The sequence below is a fragment of the Dipodomys ordii genome, unplaced genomic scaffold (genome assembly GCF_000151885.1).
Source record: "Dipodomys ordii isolate 6190 unplaced genomic scaffold, Dord_2.0 Scaffold141, whole genome shotgun sequence".
NCBI classification, from domain to species: domain Eukaryota; kingdom Metazoa; phylum Chordata; class Mammalia; order Rodentia; family Heteromyidae; genus Dipodomys; species Dipodomys ordii.
Genome location: NW_012267357.1, coordinates 1,732,485 through 1,751,931, shown reverse-complemented (window position 1 = coordinate 1,751,931; position 19,447 = coordinate 1,732,485). Strand labels below are relative to the sequence as shown.

Here is a 19,447-nt window from a genome sequence, read left to right as displayed (position 1 = left end):
ATGTACACTTTGAACCTAAATTAAACTAAACTTAAGGGTTTAGTGGGAAAATACATCAAGAATATGTAATCATTTGCTAGTATCCACTGTTGATCTTAGACGTTTTCTTTCCCTTTTTATTTACTTATTTTTTTTGTGGCACTGCAGTTTGAACTCTGGTTCTGAATGCTTGATAGGCAGAAGCTCTTCCACTTTAGCCATGTCCCCAAACTCTTTTTTTTTTTTTCCTTTTGCTTTGTTTTTCAGATAGTGTCTTGCTTTTGCTAGAGGCTACTTTAGAACCATGATCTTCCTTCCTTTCCTGCCTCTCTAGCTGAGATCACAGGCATGCTCTATCACTACCATGTTAGTGTGTTCTTTAAGCTAGAGTATTTCTAATTTTTCCCCCAGACTGGCCACAAACCACAATCCTCCTATTTTCACCTCCCAGGCAAATGGGATTACGGGCATGAGCTGTCGTGGCCTGCCTAAATCAGTTATTAATAGATTGCCAAATGGTGGTTTTATAATTTTGTCTTTCCTATATTTACTAAATGAGTACCCTATGGTAAGGAAGACTTTTCCCTTTCCCATTTATTTATTCAAATGTATCAGTGTGGACCTGAGGATCATTGTGTGATTAAACCTGTTGTAATTGGTTATTATTATCATTGATTTTAATGTTTAGATTTTCTGGACAACAGAATTCTGGTTAGCAGTGGTCACTTAACTCAAGCCTGTTTCCATGTTTCTTGTCAGGACACCAGCCATGCCCTTTGCCTCCTATGGCCTCCACCACATCAGCCTTCTAAAGCGACACATCTCTCATCAGACATCTGTGAATGCAGATCCTGCTTCCCATGAAATCTGGAGGTCAGAAACTCTCCTCCAGGTGAGAATCAAGGAGAATGGTCTCTGTTTCTATTCAAAATGAACTGTTTAGCCAGCCACAGTCCTTGTAAGACAGTCCCAAAGATACCTTGTCAGCCTGAGGGTAGATCTAAATGTTGGATGTTTTAGTTTGTTTTGTTGGTCGTAGGGCTTGAACTCTGGGCCTCAGCTCTTCAGCTCAAGGCTAGTGCTCTACCACTTGAGCCACAGTGCCACTTCTGGCTTTTTCTGCTTATGTGGTGCTGAGGAATCGAACCCAGGGCCTCATGCGTGCAAGGCAAGCACTCTACCACTGAGCCACCTTCCCAGCCCCTTTAATTCATTTTAAAAAAATTATTGTTTATCTGTTATGAGTACTCAAGCTTGAACTCAGGGCCTCAAGCTCTTGCTTGTCTTCTGGCTCCCAGTTGATACTCTTGCTTGAACCACACCTCTAGTCCAGCTTTGTTGATGGTTTATTGAAGAGAGAATCTTCAGGACTTTTTCTGCTGAGACTGGCTTCTAACTGCAATCCTCAGATCTCAGCCTCCTGAGTAGCTGAGATTACAGGTGTAAGTCAGTGTTACCTATTTTCTCCTTTTTGATGTTAGATACCCCAGTAGCTATGAACTAACATTTCACTGTTTTTATTTGCCTGATGATTAGTGTGATGTTAAACATCTTTTCACCTTCGTGGTGAGTTGTATAACTTTCGTTTTGTTTTTTTGTTTTGTTTTTGGGTCTGGTGTGGGTCCTGAACTCTGGGCCTGTGCGCTGTCCCTCAGCTCTTCAGCTCGAGGCTAGTGCTCTACCACTTGAGCCACAGCACCACTTCTGGCTTTTTTCTTTTTGCTTATGTGATGCAGAGGAATCGAACCCAGGGCCTCAGGCTTGCAAGGCAAGCGCTCTACCATTGAGCCAACTTCCTAGCTCCTTTTTTCTTTTTGTTTATGTGGTGCTGAGGGATCGAACCCAGGGCCTCAGGCATGCAAGGCAAGCGCTCTACCACTGAGCCACCATCCCAGCCCCGAGTTGTATAACTTTTAAAGAACAATATTTAAAGTTTTCCCACATTTTTATTTAGTTATTTTTTTTAATGCTGGTACTGGGGCTTGAACACTAGGCCTGAGTGCTGCCCCTTTTTTGTTCAAGGCCGATATTCTACCACTTAAGCTATACTTCCATTTCCATCTTTTGGGTTGTTAATTGGAAATAAGAGTCTCACTCAATTTTCTGCCCAGGCTGGGCTTTGAACTGAAATCCTCCTGTCTCAGCCTTCTGAGTAACTAAGATTACAGGCATGAACCACCAGCACCCAGCTAATAGTGTTTTGGTTTGGAGTTTTTTGTTTTTGTTTTGTTTTGTTTTTGCCTGTCTTGAGCTAGAACCAGGGCCTGGGCACTGTCCCTGAGCCTCTTTGTACTCAAGGGTAACACTTGAGCCACAGTACCATTTCTGGCTTTTTCTGAGTAGTTTATTGGAAATAAGAGTCTCATGGACTTTCCTACCCAGTCTGGCTTCGAACTGTGATCCTCAGATCTCAGCCTCTTAAGTAGATAGGATTACAGGTGTGAGCCATGGACGTCTAGCTAATAGTGTTTTTCAATGCACCAGAAATTTGATTGTGGTGTGTTGTGTTGTTTATTATTTTATTGTCTACGAATCTTTCCTCCCCTATTTTTCTAAGCATGGTTTTAGCATCTTTAGGTCACTGATCAATTTTGGCTTAATTTTTGTATACAGTATGAGAAAAGGTTCTAACTTCATTTTTTGGCATGTGAATGACCTGTTTTCCTGGCAGCACAGGTTGGAATCCTCCCTTCCCGATTGAATGCTCATAGACCCATTGTTGAGTGATTTGACTAGCTGATGATGCTCTTTTGTAGGTTTTTGTTGAAATGTGGCTCCATCATTATTCCTTGGAGATGTATCAGAAAATGCAGTCCCCTCATGCCAAGGTATGTTTTCATGGTTGTTCTTACTGTCTGATGCCTCTAGCTCTGGCCAGCCTTCTTGTTCTTGTCCTGAGTGTAAGTTAGTTGTCCAAGCCTGAATAGTGGAGTCAGAAGCCCACCCTCCTCTCCTTAGATGCCAAATGCAAGGTGAGTCTTTTCCTTCAGTCCTGTGAGGGGCTTACCTCCCAGCATGTAGGCTCCTAAGACTGGAGGACTGCTTTCTGGGGTTCTCCCTCCACAGCTTCCAAGGCTTCTTCCTGGCAAGAGGAATGGCTGAGGTGCTGGTGCTCTTGTTCTGAGGCAAAGGAAGTTATAGCTGCCTCTAGGAGTCATGTTCCAGTTCCTCTGTGTGCCTTCATGCTCTCAAGTGGTCCATGTGCACACATATACACACATAGTTGCACATACACACACATACACACATATACTGTGGTGGATCTGAACCTCTTTCCTGCCTTTACTGCTCTTACCTACTCTAGAATATTAGCAAGCATCCATTTTACAGTGAGTGGCCTGGTACCCTCCTGCATGCAGCCTGGCCTGCCTTTTCCTCTTGTTTCCCCTTCTCCCCACCTTTCAGCCTCTCCCCTTTCCTTCCCTGGGCAGCACACTTGTTTGCAGAGTTGTGGAGGTGGCAGAGTCCTTGAACTTCCTGGTATTGCTATTCCTGGGGTAGATACTCCATTGAGCTCATTATCAAAGAACAGTTCTGTTCTGTTAGTGAGTGCCCTAGCGATGTTTAAAGTCACAGTTAGCTTCACATACTGTGAAACAGCTTAAATCACACACACCTGGGCCCTGCCCAAGGCAATGGTGCATAGTCTGCTGTCTGTGGCTTCTGTGCTCAAGTTTCTCACTGTGGGACAAAATCCTTGAGGACTTCACTGGGAATAAAAATGGAATTCAGCTTGAGAAGGCTATACTGCATTGTCTCTGATTCTGCAGAGGCCTTGCCATCCCAATTCTCTGCTGCTGTTGATGATGAGGTGATTAAATCATCATTTAATCATCATTTAGATACCCCACATCATCATCCTGGGGCTCATGTGTGGAGGAAAGAAACAGGGAGAGGCTGACAGATTTCTCTTGGGCCTCTTAAGCACAAAGACTCTGCTGTGCCCTTTCTGCTTCCGGCACAGTCTTTCTGCATGTTCCTGGCTGATAGATGGTAGTCTGCTTGCTGGGCTTCCCAACTTGTTTCCAGGGCCCAGCCCTGGGGCCTAGGAATTTCACTCAGCCTTATGTATGCAGCATTGCTAAGCAGAGGCAGGGCTGTATTATTTTCCTACTCCTGCTATCTTCCAGTGGTGAAAGATGTATCTACTTTTAAGGGCCAGAAGAAGGATTAGTGGGCTGTCCCCGCTCAGATAGCGAGAAGCCTTCCCCTTATATCCCCACAATTGCTTCCTCTTGGCCAGACCATGAGATAGATGAGAGTTGTGTAGAGTGACTGGCAGTAGCAGGACTGGACCTTGTGAGGTTCTACTCTTTCTACTTTCTATTGAGGCAGAAAACAAAACTCCAGGAAACTAGTTGGCTGGGAGCTTAGAAGGATGTCGGTAGGAGTTCCCATTATGCAAGGCCTTTTATTGTTTGTTACTAGGGCCTACATTGCACCTACCTACAGAAATCCTTTTCTGTCCCCACGTAGCCTTGATTTCCAGATACAGAAAACATGGCATTTGGGGCTGGGAAGGTGGCTCAAGTGGTAGAGTGCTAGCCTTGAGCTGAAGAGCTCAGGGACAGCACCCAGGCCTAGAGTTCAAGCCCCATGACCAGCATAAAAAAAGAAAAGAAAGAAAACATGGCACCAAGCTGTGTGCTGGTGGTTCATGCCTCTAATCCTAGCTACTCAGGAGCTGAGATCTGAGGATTGCAGTTCAAAGTCAGTCCAGGCAGGAAAGTCCATGCGATTCTTATTTATGATGCACCAGCAAAACTCAAAGTGGAGCTGTGGCTCAAGTGGTAGGATATCAGCAAAAAAGCTCAGGGACAGCACCTGGCCCTCAGTTCAAGCGCCAGTACCAGCACAAAAAAAGTTTGGGAAAAAAAAAGAAAAGAAGGAAAACATAGCACCTGAGGTTCCACTCCATGGTCATCCTGGGTCCTGAGTACCTACAAGTGGTTGTGGAGCCTGTCCTGTGTATCCACAGGAAAGGGAACAGGAACCTGGGTAAGGAGTTTTCCAATTTCTCCTTGAATGCTGCCACAGGGTTGGGTCTGGCATACAGGAAGGCTGGGAGAAGCTTTTGCCACCTTGCTATGAATCTCCTCATCTTCTAGCAAGTACATTCTGACCTGTCCTTTGGGAAGTCTGGCAGGCATGCTGCTTGAGTAGGAGGCACAGCCCTCGAGGGGCAGGATATGGGGGCTTCAGCAGGCTAAGGGAGGGGGCTGGGAAGGTGGCTCAGTGGTAGAGTGCTTGCCTTACATGCATGAGACCCTGGGTTCGATTCCTCAGCACCACATAAGCAGAAAAAGCTGGAAGTGGTGCTGTGGCTCAAGTGGTAGAGCGCTAGCCTTGAGCTGAAGAGCTGAGGGATAGTGCCCAGGCCCAGAATTCAGGCACCATGACTGGCAAAAAACAAAAACAAAGCAGGCTAAAGGACTGCGGGAAGTAGGGCCTTGGGATGGGGGGTTGGATAGCATGCCAGCTGGAATGTCACGCCTGCTGCCTGTGGGGTATGTAGCTATAGCCAGATCTCTTAGGAGCTCCTTCCCTTGGGAGCTCTGTACTTTTGGGAGCATGGATCTTGATGAGGTTAAAAAGGGGGGGGGGGCTGGGAAGGTGGCTCAGTGGTAGAGCGCTTGCCTTGCATGCCTGAGACCCTGGGTTCGATTCCTCAGCACCACATAAGCAGAAAAAGCTGGAAGTGGTGCTGTGGCTCAAGTGGTAGAGCGCTAGCCTTGAGCTGAAGAGCTGCGGGACAGTGCCCAGGCCCAGAGTTCAGGCCCATAACCGACCAAAAAAAAAAGGCTTATCTTCCCATCTTTAGCAATTTCAGGGCACCTGGTTGGCTGAGCTTGTGTTCAGCTCTGTGCTGCCCTTGGAAAGCTGTCTAGTCTTCTCAGTTATGAAAAAGCTATTCATGGAAAGGACGTTGATTGGGTTTTAAATATATCAGAATTTGTATATCGAATGCATGTTCTATACTATCTTACAATTTTTAAAGTAATTATATCAGAATGCCTACTAATTTGGTAATTTTCTTCCTTCAAGACAATTCATGGGAAAAAAAAAGACAATTCATGGGGGCTGGGAAGGTGGCTCAGTGGTAGAGCGCTTGCCTTGCATGCCTGAGGCCCTAGGTTCGATTCCCCAGCACCACATAAGCAAAAAGAAAAAGAGCCGGAAGTGGCGCTGTGGTTCAAGTGGTAGAGCACTAGCCTTGAGCTGAAGAGCTGAGGGACAGCGCCCAGGCCCAGAGTTCAGGCCCCACGACGGGACCCCAAAAAAAAAAAAAGACAATTCATGGAAATCTGATTAATTATAGTCATTCCTCAGTATCCAGTGGAAGACCGGTTCCAGGACCACCACCACCACACACACGAACACACACGCGCGCGTGCACATGCGCACACACACGCACATGCACACGCACACATACACATTCAGAATCCATGGATCTTTATATAAAGTGGGGGAGTATATAGCCTAAACTATATGTGTTTAGAAATTTCTAGATTATTTACAGCATCTAATCCGATATAAATATTGTATAAATAGTTGTTAAACTGTTTTCTTTAGGGACTAATGACAAAAATCTATCTGCTCACATTTAAGACAGCCTCACTGTCACCAGCTTCTTCACTCATGACAGTCTACCACTTGGTAGTCTACCACACTTCTCACCTTGGGTTTTTTGCTAGTTAATTGGAGTCTGGTTAATTGGGATTTTTTTGCTGGTTTATTGGAGTCTCTTCCCATTTGTCTGCCAGATTTGTCTGCCTGGGCTGACTTTGAACAGAGATTCTCAGATCTCAGCCTTATAGGTGTGAGTTACCAGCACCTGGCTATAATTTGGTGGGTTGGTTCTGGGGCTTGAACTCAGGACCTGAGCTTTTGTGCTCAAGGCTAGTTCTCTACCACTTTGAACCACAGTGCCATTTCTAGCTTTTTGGTAGTTGTGAGCTAAGAGTCTCTCAGGCTTCCTGGGCTGGCTGTGACCTCAGTCCTCAGATCTCAGCCTCCTGAGTAGCTAGGATTATAGACATGAGCCACTGATGCCTGGCCCCTAAATATTTTTATTCAATTGCTCAAATCTGAACGTGGAACCCATGTATAGGGAAAGCTGACTATACATATTTTTTCTTTTCTGAATAGAGTCCTTTTGGAACTGGCTCCTCAAATTCATTTTCTAAGCTTTGAGGCTTTCTAGGCCTCCTCAGTAGCTAGCAGCATGTCCTAGCAAGGGTCTAGGGCTCTGGTGGGCTGTGATGTGCAGGAGTATAGGACCCTGTGGAAGAACAGAATTGGGCTGACCTCAGAGCTGCTGAGCCCTCCAGCCCCCAGCATCAAGGGTCCTCCCCGTGATCTTGATTGTCCATCTGTCTCGACCTACAAGAGGATGCCCAGTGTAGACTGCCTGTGGTTGTCTGCACCGGAAGGCCTTCAGGCACTGAGGGGGATGCTCTGCTACCGGAGGCTGCGGGGGCAGTGGTGGTTTGGATTGTCACTGATGTACTTTTGTTTTTGTTTTGTTTTTTGTTTTTGTTTTTTCTCTTTTGTTCTTTCTTCTGGGCTCCTCACTATTTTCTTTCTCTCCCCACTTCCCCCTTCCCCTGTCTTGTCCCATCCCCTCTCACCCTCCCCACCCTGTCTTGTCCTCCACCCTCTTGCCTTTCCTTGGCTTCTCTGTGTGTTGTCTCTCAGTTGGAGGTTCTGCACTACCGACTCAGTGTCTCCAGCGCCCTCCACAGCCCTGCCCAACCCAGCCTCCAGGCCCTCCACGCCTACCAAGTACTGGCCGCTCTTGAGTCCCTCCCCATTTCCCTGTCTCAAGTCAGGGGCACAGCGTGCATTCTGCACAGTGGCAGAGCAAGGATCTGGTGGGGCCTGCTGCAGGGAACTGAGAGGCTAGTTCTCAGCAGAGTGAAGCTATGTGTTGGATAGACAAGTTAGCTTCATCCTAGCCTAATCTCTAGCATGTACACCAATCTGGTTTGGGGCAGACTAGTGAGGCATGTGGCTCTACTGCCTACAGTGTCAGAAAATCAGACTAGCTAAACTCCTAGACAGCATAAGTGTCTCAGTTTCTCAGATGTTGAGGGAGCTTTCCAGTGACCCAACTTACCCTCAGTGTTCAGAGCCTGGGAAATTGTGAATGGTCTGGTTCAAAGCCATCACCCAGCCCGGAGGCTGCAGCCAAGCCCAGATCGGTGTGTATGTCAGAGGGCTAGGGAGAATTTGCCCAGTCCCCCACCCTACCCCAGAACTCAGAGGCTGTTAGTCTTTGATATTCCAGCCTGGACCTGGCCTATTACTCTTGAGCCCAGGATCTCAGGCCATTTACAGACTCCTCCAGAGGCAAATGAGAGCAAGTGGTGTTCTCATGGAGCTTGTGGTCTATTTGAGGAGAAATGGCATATGTGTGGATAGATTTGAGGTAATGAAGTAGAGCGCAGACCCTCTCTGATACAGAATTAGGTGATTGGTGAGAAACAGCAGACACACAGAGCTATGCTCCTGGCCAGGTCTCTGTCCAGTTCACCCTGGAAAGGAGCACATGAACAATTGAACTTAAGTTTGATCACAGATGGAAAATGTGGCTGGGCCAGTCATGTTAGTGGCATGGGATGGTAACCAAAGCTCACCCTAGGCTCCTCAAGCAGAAGTTGCAGAGCACTGAGCAGCTTCCCTAAGAAGCCATTTGGCTTCATCCCAGCCCTATAGCAATAGAGGTTGAGGGTGAGCCCTGGAGAATCTACACCTAGTGGGAAATGCCATAGAAATTGAACAGGGTAGGAGACAGAAAGATATTGCTCAGTGGTAGAGTGCTTTCCTAATATATGAGGCCCTGTGTTCAATTCCCAGCAGTACAGAGTGGGAAAGGGGGAGCAAGAAAGGAAGAAAGTGAGCAGTTAGTTGGATGCTAAGGACAACCATGGCTCTAGATTCTGCATGAATCTAGGTTTGGTTTACAGCAGGAGTGGTGGGAAGTTAAGAAAGCAGTTCACTTGGCAAACTAGCAAGAAGTAGGCTGAGAGGGTACTGTGTGATTGCCAGTGCTGAGAGCCAGAGTCTGGCCTGCCAAAAGCTCCACAGAAGCTGAACAAAAGGGCGCCTTGCCTTCTTCCTGAGCCAAGAGTCAACACCCTCACCCAGGATCTCAGGACAGGGCTGGGAGAGAGAGGCTGCAGGAAAGGGAGGCTTCTGGAGTTGGAGATGACAGTATGGTATTGACACCCTTCTCTTAGTGTTAATTACTATTTAGGGTATTATGGTATATCTCAGTCAACTTTCATTAGTTATGAAATTCCACAGACTGATAAGGTTTATTTTAGTAGAGTCCTGAGGTGATGGTGGGCATCACATGGCAGGAAACGGAATGTAGAAGAGACCTAGAAGCAGGAAGATGGAGAGTTCAATGACAGCGTGGACTACCTATTGAGACTCTTTCAAAAAGAGGAGTAGGGAGGGGAGGATGTACCTTATAAGAGAATAGGCCCAGGGTTTCATCCCAGCACCATAAAAAAATTAAAAGATCTTAAACAAGTTGGCTTTTTTTTTAAGCAGACTTTTTTTTTTGTTGGTGGTGGTGGTCATGGGGCTTGAACTCTGGGTGTAGGCACTGTCCCTCAGCTCTTCAGCTCAACGCAAGCACTCTACCACTTGAGTTACAGAGCCACTTCCAGTTTTCTGAGTGGTTTATTGGAGATAAGAGTCTCACAGAGTTTCTTGCCCGGGCTGGCTTTGAACCGCCATCCTCAGATCTTAGTCTCCTGAGTACTTAGGATTACGGGCATGAACGCCCGGCAGCAGTCTTATTCTTTTTTTTTTTTTTTTTTTCGGTCGTGGGGCTTGAACTCTGGGCCTGGGCGCTGTCCCTCAGCTCTTCAGCTCAAGGCGAGCGCTCTACCACTTGAGCTACAGCGCCACTTCCGGTTTTCTTGGAGATAGGAGTCTCACGGTCTTTCCTGCCCGGGCTGGCTTTGAACCGTGATCCTCAGATCTCAGCCTCCTGAGTAGCTAGGATTACAGGCGTTGAGCCACCAGCGCCCGGCCAGCAGTCTTATTCTTCAGATAACCCATTTAGCCTGGTGGTGTGGCTCACACCTGTAGTCCTAGCTACTCAGGAGGCTGAGATCTGAGGATGGCGGTTCAGAGCCAACGCAGGCAGGAAAGTCCATGAGACTCTTATCTCCAATAAACCACTCAGAAAACTGAAAGTGGTACAGTGGCTCAAGTAGTAGAGCGCTCATCTTGAGCTGAAGAGCTGAGGGACAGTGTTCAGGCTCAGAGTTCAAGCTCCATGACTGATCAAAAAGAAAAAGAAAAAAATAACCCATTCATGAGGGCAGAGCCCAGTTGCCTCTTAAAGGCCCCACCTGGCCTCACCTCTTACTGTCTTATAACATTCAGTTTCAACAGGAGCAAACTATCATTGTGTTTTATCCTTCAAAAAATGCACATTTATTCTATACAGACTTTAAAGTTATAGGTAGGCAGAAAAAAATGGCCTCCCACTTACAGTTCCCTCCTCAAGCTCAGCTAGTGAAGTGTGCCATCTGGGCTTGGAGGGGAAGGTGGCTTTTCAGGGCAGGGAGACCTCGGTAGATGGAGCTGGAGGCAGTAGTTTGTGCATGGTCTGCTGCACCCTGTGGTGTACCAGGGGATGAGATCCTTTGCAAACCTGATTAGCACAAAGTATGTGAAGGGCTGAGGTTGGGGGGCAGAAGTGGTAGGGAGAAGAGTGTGTTGCTTTTGCATTTAGGTGATAGCCCTGCTCCCAGCCCCAAGGCATACATGACCACTCCATTGGTGAATGACTAGAAAGACTCCTGGCTAGCGGAAAGGCTTGTTCTTGGGTCTTGGCCTTACAGAGCCTGCGTTTGTGTTGTTCAGCAAATTCAGCTCACAGCCTTGAAGGTGTTCTTGTCTGGGGACCTGACCTGGTCACAGATCCATTGGCAGCAGAAAAAGTGATGCCCAGGGCTGAGCCCTCATCTGGCCATGACCAGGATCGGGGAGAATGTGGGAAGGGTTAGGTTATGACTGGAGAAGGAATTGGGGAGAAAGGAGACACTCCCACTTCTACAAGGTGAGCCCCAGTGAGCTTTCTGCATATCCGTGGGAGGCAGGAAAGAGGCAGCCCTGGGGCCAGAGCTTGGGTGGGCTGCTAGTCTGATCCTGTTCTTACCCTCTAGCTGGCCAGGTTGGGGGGCGGGTCCTGAGGCCCAGCATGGGCAACAGGGTCGGAGGGCACATGACTGTGTTGCCAAGATGGGGTTTGATGTGCACAGGGAAATACTTTGCAGGCTTGTCCAGTTTAGCCAGCTACACTGGATGGGCTGGGTGGGTTGGACCAAGCACTTCATTGCTGTGAGCCAGCCTCAGTTTAGACTCAACTGCATGAGGCATGTCCACTAAATGCTAGGTGCTGCAGGGGTTGGGAGGCCCTCCTGGCCTGGTTTGTCCCCCCCCGTAAGGGAGCGGAACCACTGGTCAGGGAGAGAAGTGGTCAGAGCTGGGGAGGCCCACTGGGCATAGCAAACCTCCTCTGGCCCTGATGGCCTCCTTCTCTGCTTTAGGAGTCATTTGCACCCACTGAAGAGCATGTGCTAGTGGTACGCCTGCTGCTGAAGCATCTTCATGCCTTTGCCAATAGCCTGAAGCCAGAACAGACCTCACCCTCGGCTCACTCCCATGCCACTAGCCCCCTGGAGGAGTTTAAACGGTAAGTGTGAAGAGACAGGGCCTTGGGCTTCCTGTTCTCGTCCTTGGTGACACCACCCTGACCTTCCCCAGGGCATGGGAATAAGATGAGGGGCCCTAGGTGCTCAAAGAGAAAATGAAGACTAGGTACTGGTGGCTCATGCACGTAATCCTAGCTACTCAGGAGGCTGAAATCTGAGGATTACAGTTCAAAGCCAGCCAGGACACTTTATCTCTATGAGACACTTTATCTCCAATTAAGCACCAAAAAAAGCAGGAAGTGGAGTGGAGGCTCAAGTGGTAGAGTGCTAGCCTTGAGCAAAAAGGCTCAGGGACAGCACCCAGGCCCTGAGTTCAAGCCCCAGGACCAGCAACAAAAAAAAAAAAAAAAAGCACATGAGGTCTCAGCCAAGATAGGGAGAGGGGCAGGCAGTGATCCCAGGCCCTGGCCTTTATGCACTTGTTTATTCCCCTCACTCAACTCAAATCTGAATCTCAGCTCCAAGAGGCAGCTGGGACTACCCAGCTGTTCCACTCCCAAAGCCTTCCCTCCAGACCTGCCTTCAGACTGTGGCCACAGCCAGCTGGCCAGAGAAACCCTATTTCACTATTCTGTATTGCCCCTTCCTCCTCAGTCTGTGGAATTTCATAACTAATGAAAGTTGACTGATGGCATTTCTTTCCCCTATCAGAAGGAGGGCTGGAATCACATGGCCTGACCCCTTCAGGTCAACTGGGGTCAGCCAAGTAGGTGACTTGCAGGGTGGGGGGATTGGGGGTTGACGCTAAGATGAGGTTTGTGAAGGAATCAACACTGTCTCTGCATGCTGTGGGCGCTTGGGATGTCCATGATCTCTGTGAACCTTAGCTTTCTCCTCTGAAGAACCTTGGCTTCCCTCCAAGGAGGGTTTAGCACCCTTGCTGGCAGAGCAGTCTCCAGGCCAGGGCTAAGCTCCCTTGGGAACAGACCTCCCACCCCATGTGAGTGGGATCCACTGACCTTCCTGTTCCCATAGGGCTGCTGTGCCACGGTTTGTCCAGCAGAAGCTCTATGTCTTCCTGCAGCATTGCTTTGGTCACTGGCCCCTGGATGCGTCCTTCAGAGCTGTAAGCAATGTTCTGGTCTTTGCTATAGCCTTCTGCCTGGGGAGGGGTGAGCACATGAGGAGGGGAGTAGTAGCTTTTACCACAGAAGCCTAGGAAAGGAGGCCTTAGTGCACCATTGTCATCCTGCCAGATCTTGGACCCCAAAGAGCCCTTCCCTGCACAGCTATATGTCCGGGCAGCTCCCAGCTGCTCCTAGCTGTCCCTTATACCTGGAAGCCTGGCCCAGTATATGGCCACTAGGCCCCTGTACCTTCAAAGCTCACATGTCTTGTTCCTCACCAGGTCCTGGAGATGTGGTTGAGCTACCTGCAGCCATGGAGGTATGCACCTGAGAAGCAAGCTCAAAGTAGTGATTCCCAGCCCCGCTGTGTGGCAGAGAAATGGTGAGTCCTTGGAACCCTCTCCTGCCAGCCATTCTACTGGCTCCTTTGAGAAGAAGCTGCTTTGTTGGGTAGACACCAAGCCCTGGGCTTGTGCTTCAGTTGATCCAGCCCTTGCCCTGGTGGTCTCCTGGGCTCTTCTCCCACTGAGGCCCTACAGAGTGAGCACACAGTGAGTGCTTCATGAATAAATGTTGAGTCCTGGGATGTATTTTCTAAGGAAATAGTGGGTTATCATATGCTCTTTGTCCCTGCTCTTGCCCTAACCTGGCTCCAGTGGATGTCCTAGTCTGCTCTAAACCCTCCTCCTACCCTTCCTCACCAGCATGGCATGCTCACCATCTCCAACTCATTCCTCCTGCTTGACTATCTCTAGGCTTCCATTAGCACCTGGTATCACCAGAGGTCTGTCCTTCCCTGGAATCAAGCCTTCCCCTTTGTACTTTGCTGTTTCTTTTCTCTGCTCTAACAAGCTCTGGGGTCCTTAGTGTTGCTGGCCTCTGCCGTGCTCTCTCTTCTCTTTCCCTGACCTCCAGCCACCTAGCTTCTGGAGCTGCCATTTGTTATGTCTTTATAAAGTGTAGGAACCCAGAGAAGAGCAAAGGCTTCAGAAGGTGTAGACCATTGCAGCCCCTACATCCAGTAGGACTGACCTATGCCCAGGCTGGTCACTGACTACTACTCTTGTCCTTAGGGCACCCTTTGTGCAGGAGAACCTGCTGATGTACACCAAGCTATTTGTGGGCTTCCTGAATCGTGCTCTCCGCACAGACTTGGTCAGTCCCAAGAATGCGCTTATGGTTTTCCGAGTAGCTAAAGTCTTTGCCCAGCCTAACCTGGCCGAAATGATCCAGAAAGGTAAGTCCTTAGCTCTGGGTCAGTGAGGCAGGCCTTGTCCTGGCTAAGCTGGACCATGCCCTTTTCTGATAGAAAGTGGCACTTAGAGAAGGACCAGAGAGACCCTGTGTACCCCCACCAAAAGCTTGCAGTGTAGCTGAGTATCAGTTGTCTGGGGGCCTCAAGCCCATCAGTGTGCTGTGAAGCCTCTGAGCCCAGCTGAACCGTGCATTCCCTGTGATTGTGGGATGCCAAGTGGGGGCTCCATTATACCCATAGGAGGAGCAGCTAACCGGAGCTGTAACTCTTTTGAAACTGCTATTTTTTCTCTACCGACTCACTGTACTGTGCAGGAGGTAATCTTGCTCCCTGGTATACTTTTTTTTTTTCTCTGTCGGTCGCGGGGCTTGATCTCTGAGCCAGAGCACTATCCCTCAGCTCTTCAGCTCAAAGCTAGTGTTCTACCACTTGAGCCACTGTGCCACTTCCGGTTTTCTGGTGGCTTATTGGAGATAAGAGTCTCATGGACGTTCCTGCCTGGGCTGGCTTTGAACCGTGATCCTCAGATCTCAGCTTCCTGAGTAGCTAGGATTACAGGTGTGAGCCACCAGTGCCCAGCCCTGGTATACTTTTGTCTCAGCTTTGTTAAGGCATTGGCTTCTGTTCTCTTCTGGTGTTTGCCTTTCTGTTGGCACTGGTGAACTTCCCAATACATTGGGACCTGAGTCCTCAGGCTCTGCACTCTTGTTGGCCATGAGCCTCTGCAATAATTCTGGGACAAGGCCTTGGGTACATAGTTCTTAAGGCTCTGTAGAAACCTCAGGAAGTGTTTGGACTCCTGCCAGTAGCACCGGGTACTCCTCCCAAGGAATCAGGTGCCAGACTTGTGCCCTGCCTTGTAGGTGAGCACCTGTTCCTGGAGCCAGAACTTGTCATTCCCCACCGCCAGCACCGGCTCTTCACAGCTCCCACCGTCACTGGTAGCTTCCTGTCACCATGGCCACCAGCTGTCACTGATGCTTCATTCAAGGTGAAGAGCCATGTGTACAGCCTGGAGGGCCAAGACTGCAAGTACACCCCAATGTTTGGTCCTGAGGTCCGGACCTTGGTGAGTGATCAGAGGTACTGCTGGCCTGGGATCATTGAGGCTGGGAGAACTGGTAGAATAGGGAAGACGCCTAAGCTCAGAAAAAGAGGGAGAGGCAGGAGCTTGGGTATTGAGCAAATACTGCTGTCCCCTCTCTCTGCTCCCCTTTTTTTCTAGTAAAGTTTGGGTGGGGTATTTTTTTTTTGATGGGGGCAGGGGAATGGGTGTGTACATATGTGCATGTTTGCACCAATCCTGGGGCTTAAAATCAGGGCCAGGGCTTAAAATCAGGGCCTGAGCTTTTGTGCTGAAGGCTAGCACCCTACCACAATTTCACTTCTGGCTTATCGGTGATTAATTGGAGATGAGAACCTTAGACTTTTTTGCCTGGGCTGGCTTTGAATTGTGATCCATGGATCTCAGCCTTCAGAGTAGCTAGGATTACTGGCATGAGCCACCAGTGCTTGTGTGTGTGCGCGCGCGTGCGTGCGTGCATGCGTGTATGTGTGTGTGTGTGTGTGTGTGTAATGTAGTTTGGAAATATTTTATATTTAGAATATCATTCAGTGCTCGGTATGGTGGCTTAGGCCTGTAAATCTTAACTGTTTGGGAGACAGAGACTGGGAAAAATGTGATTTTAGGCTAGCCTAGGCAAAAATGTATGGAAGAATATTTCAACCAATAAAAAGCTGGGTTCAGTGACACTGTCCATCTTCCCAGTCACATAGGAAGTATAAACAAGATTGTGATCTCAGCTGTCCTAGGCAAAAAATGGGACCTTATTCAAAAAATAATAAAAGCAAAAAGGGCTAGAGTAGTGGCTCAGGTAATAGAAGTGTTCAAATTCCAGTACCACTATCAAAGAAGGAAATCATACATAAAAGTTAAAGGTAGCCAGGTATCAGTGGCTCATGCCTGTAATACTACTTAGAAGGCTGAGGTCTGAGGATGAGGGTTTAAAGCCAGCCAGGGCAGGAAAGTCTGAGGGGGCTGAGATCTGAGGATCTTCCTTAGAGGCCAGCCTGGGCAGGAAAGACCAAGAGACTCTTGTCTCTAATTCACCACAGAAAACCAGAAATAGCATTGTGGCTCAAAGTAGTAGAGAGTTAGCCTTGAACAAAAAACCTCAGGGACAGTGACCAGGTCCTGAGTTCACGGCCTCAACAAACAAAAAATCGAACAATGGACTGGGAATGTGGCTTACCTAGCATACATGAAGCCCTGAGTTCAAATCCTCAGTACCATATAAATAGTAAAAAGCTGGAAGTGGCACTGTGGCTCAAGTGAGAGAGTGCTAGCCTTAAGCAAAAGAAGCTCGGGGACAGTGCCCAGGCCCTGAGTTCAAGCCCCAGGATTGGGGTGTGGGGAGGGAGAACAATAAATCCTGTTAGGAAATGGACTTTATACATGTATGTACATGTTACAGTAAAGCCTCCCTTGTACAACTAAGACATAGTAATTATTGCCCATCTGGTCTGTACCCTCCTGGAGCCACCTGTGGGTGACCTGCTTATGCCTCCTTTGCAGGTCTTGCGCCTTGCTCAGCTCATCACACAGGCCAAGCAGACTGCCAAGTCCATCTCTGACCAGTGTGTGGAGAGCCCCGCTAACCGCTCTTTCCTATCATGGTCATGGCTGAGCTTCTGCCCCACAGACGCAAATGGCTACTACCCAGCTAATGACCTGGATGAGTTGGGTCAAGACAGCATTCGCAAGACAGATGAGTATCTGGAGAAGGCCCTGGAGTACCTGCGTCAGATATTCCGAGTATGTACTTTAGGATTTGTATAGAAAGTCCCCTCCCTGAGGAATTCACTCTTTGCTTAGCTAATGGCCAGCCATCTGCACACATGGACCCAATGTGACTATCCATTATCCAAAGGGAAAAAGTCTGCAACTAGGGTATCAGGTCTCGGTCCTTTTGTTGTCACTGCCTGTAGGGTTGAAAGCAGAGGTGTTTTTCTTTGACAGCTCAGTGAAGCCCAGCTCGCCCAGCTCACACTCGCTTTAGGGACTACGCAGGACGAGAATGGGAAGAAGCAGCTCCCAGACTGTATCGTAGGGGAGGATGGACTCATCCTCACACCCCTGGGCCGCTACCAGGTAAAGGACCCAAGTCACCAAGAGGCATCTGCTACCATATAACCAGCCCTCAATTCTTCCTCCCTCTAGTAAACAGAGACAGTCTCTCTGGGTTGTTTGCAAACATGTATTTTCAAAGCTGTCTGCAATTTCTAGATCATCAATGGACTGCGAAGGTTTGAAATCGAGTACCAGGGAGATTCAGAGCTGCAGCCCATCCGGAGCTATGAGATTGCCAGCCTTGTCCGAGCACTCTTCCGTCTATCATCTGCCATCAATCACAGAGTTAGTGTTTATGGGACTGCGGGGGGAGCCTAGCTGCTTCTGGAACTGGGTGTCCCCCTCACCTTCACATTCCATGTAATCTTGCAGGCTATGGAGTGTCTGGGTAGAAATGAGTCCTGGGAGTGGGCTGGGAAGGTGGGTGCTCTGTTGTCCTCGGATTTGCCCACACCTCCTCCACTCCCCATCACCACCACCACTAGTCCTTGTTTGTGCTTTAGTTTGCAGGCCAGATGACTGCTCTGTGTTCCCGGGATGACTTCCTTGGCAGTTTCTGTCGATACCACCTCACAGAGCCTGCATTGGCCGACAGGCACCTGCTGAGCCCTGTGGGGCGGAGACAGGCCACCAGCCAGGCCCGGGGCCCTAGGCTCAGTTTGCGCTTCCTGGGCAGCTACCGGACACTGCTCTCACTCCTTTCAGTCTTCTTTGTGGCCTCTCTGTTCTGCATCGGGCCCCTGCCCTGTTCCTTGCTCCTTGTCCTGGGCTACCTCCTCTACGCCATGGCCATGACACTGCTCACTGAGCGAGGGAAGCTGCACCAACTCTGACAGTTGGCCACTGACTCCAATATAGACCAGCAGGATGTACGGCATGCCCCCTTCCTTGGCCTGAGAAGTCCTGGCAAGCTTCTTCCAAACGAGAGCATCGTTACCTTTGGGGTTCTTTTCTTGCAGTAGTAGGGTGATCCAGAAGAAACTGAAAGGAGGAAGTGTTGCAGGTTTGGCATGCAAAGGGCCTTGTTCATGAGCCATGTCCCTCAGCCCATAGCCCCACAAGCAGCTGAGCTGTTTCTTCAGGCCTTTCTAGGATTTTGCCAGGTAAAGCTTGGATTAGCATTCCCACAGTTGACTTCAGGCCTGACCTTCAAGGAACTGGCCTAGCCTTAATCTTTCCTCTCTGGCAATCCTAGAGGTAGAAATGGCCATGAGTGACCTTTCCTCTCCCTGTGAAATAACCAGGACATTCAGCATCCGCTCCAAGGAAGAATCAACGTTTCTAAAGATTCCTGAGGAAATTAGATAATGACTTATGATTCATAACTGCAGATCTAGATTTTGTCACATTATATGGCTGGGCCATAGAATTCCACTTTTGAGTTCCAGGAAGCCCTCTCAGGCACAGGTGTAATAGGACAATGTTACATCTCTTCTACCCCCCACCCCAAAGAGTTGACCAAGTACACCCTTCTTGGGGTCCAGCCCGGGCATAGCCATGTGGCAGGTGGGCCTGGTTTTCAGAGCACAGCAGTGCGGTTGGGTCCATGGAGTTGCATCCTGCCCGTTTCTACCTACAACCAAAGATGGTCAGAAGCATTGTTTGTCCTCAGTAAAGCCAAGGGTCTAAAGACTGAAATCACCTTTTGATAACACTGATGTTCATAGTATATGACAACATGGTCATGTCATGGATGTCTCCTTCATTCATCCTGCGGATGACTTACCAACAGCACCTCCATGATGATTTTTTATAAACCAAGCCTTTGGGGTGTGTGGGGAATTTAAAAAATTTTTAAGTGGCAAATGCTGGGCTTTGTATTTCGATTGAAGTAATCTTAAAATACATTTTGGGATCTAACCAAAAGTCACCCCCAAATTTGTAACCTACCATGATCAGAATAAACCCATTCTTGCTTCTGAGTCTTTCAGTACCTGAGTTCAAGTGCCTAGCAACTGGTTCACCTTGCACAGGGTCGCTGGGCAATTGGGAGCTGCAGAAACAACTGGATAATGACAGTGGAGACTGGTCATCTGGATATTTTGTGTTTCTCTCCCAGGGTGGATGAATCTACAGCAGCAGCAAACCAAGGCAGATAGATAATGTAGAAGGTGGCCCTGTGGTGATGGTGAACCCTGTGAATTTCACCTTGTATTCCACAGATCAGAATTGGCTTTAATATGTAAAGCAGATCTCTCAAAACATATCTCGGGCTTACAGGAGATTCAAGAATCATGAGTAGCCGGGCGCTGGTGGCTCACGCCTGTAATCCTAG

The 19,447-nt window shown here is 48.6% G+C and overlaps 1 protein-coding gene across 2 annotated transcripts in view; it reads left to right on the top strand.

The window, feature by feature from the left end:
* The window catches only part of Smpd4 (sphingomyelin phosphodiesterase 4, neutral membrane (neutral sphingomyelinase-3)), a 28,269-nt gene extending 9,174 nt beyond the window's left edge, over nt 1-19,095 (top strand). Inside the window, exons 9-20 of one of the 2 annotated variants that reach the window (XM_013031574.1) lie at nt 739-871; nt 2,736-2,807; nt 7,678-7,764; nt 11,556-11,701; nt 12,696-12,786; nt 13,069-13,169; nt 13,861-14,024; nt 14,906-15,111; nt 16,618-16,857; nt 17,062-17,193; nt 17,329-17,457; nt 17,676-19,095. In XM_013031574.1, coding sequence (XP_012887028.1) covers nt 739-871; nt 2,736-2,807; nt 7,678-7,764; nt 11,556-11,701; nt 12,696-12,786; nt 13,069-13,169; nt 13,861-14,024; nt 14,906-15,111; nt 16,618-16,857; nt 17,062-17,193; nt 17,329-17,457; nt 17,676-18,005 — 1,831 coding nt within the window. In that variant the 3' untranslated portion in view covers nt 18,006-19,095. The remainder of the gene's footprint in view (nt 1-738; nt 872-2,735; nt 2,808-7,677; nt 7,765-11,555; nt 11,702-12,695; nt 12,787-13,068; nt 13,170-13,860; nt 14,025-14,905; nt 15,112-16,617; nt 16,858-17,061; nt 17,194-17,328; nt 17,458-17,675) is intronic. The other variant, XM_013031575.1, reaches the window with a different exon arrangement.
* Nucleotides 19,096-19,447: the final 352 nt, after the last annotated feature.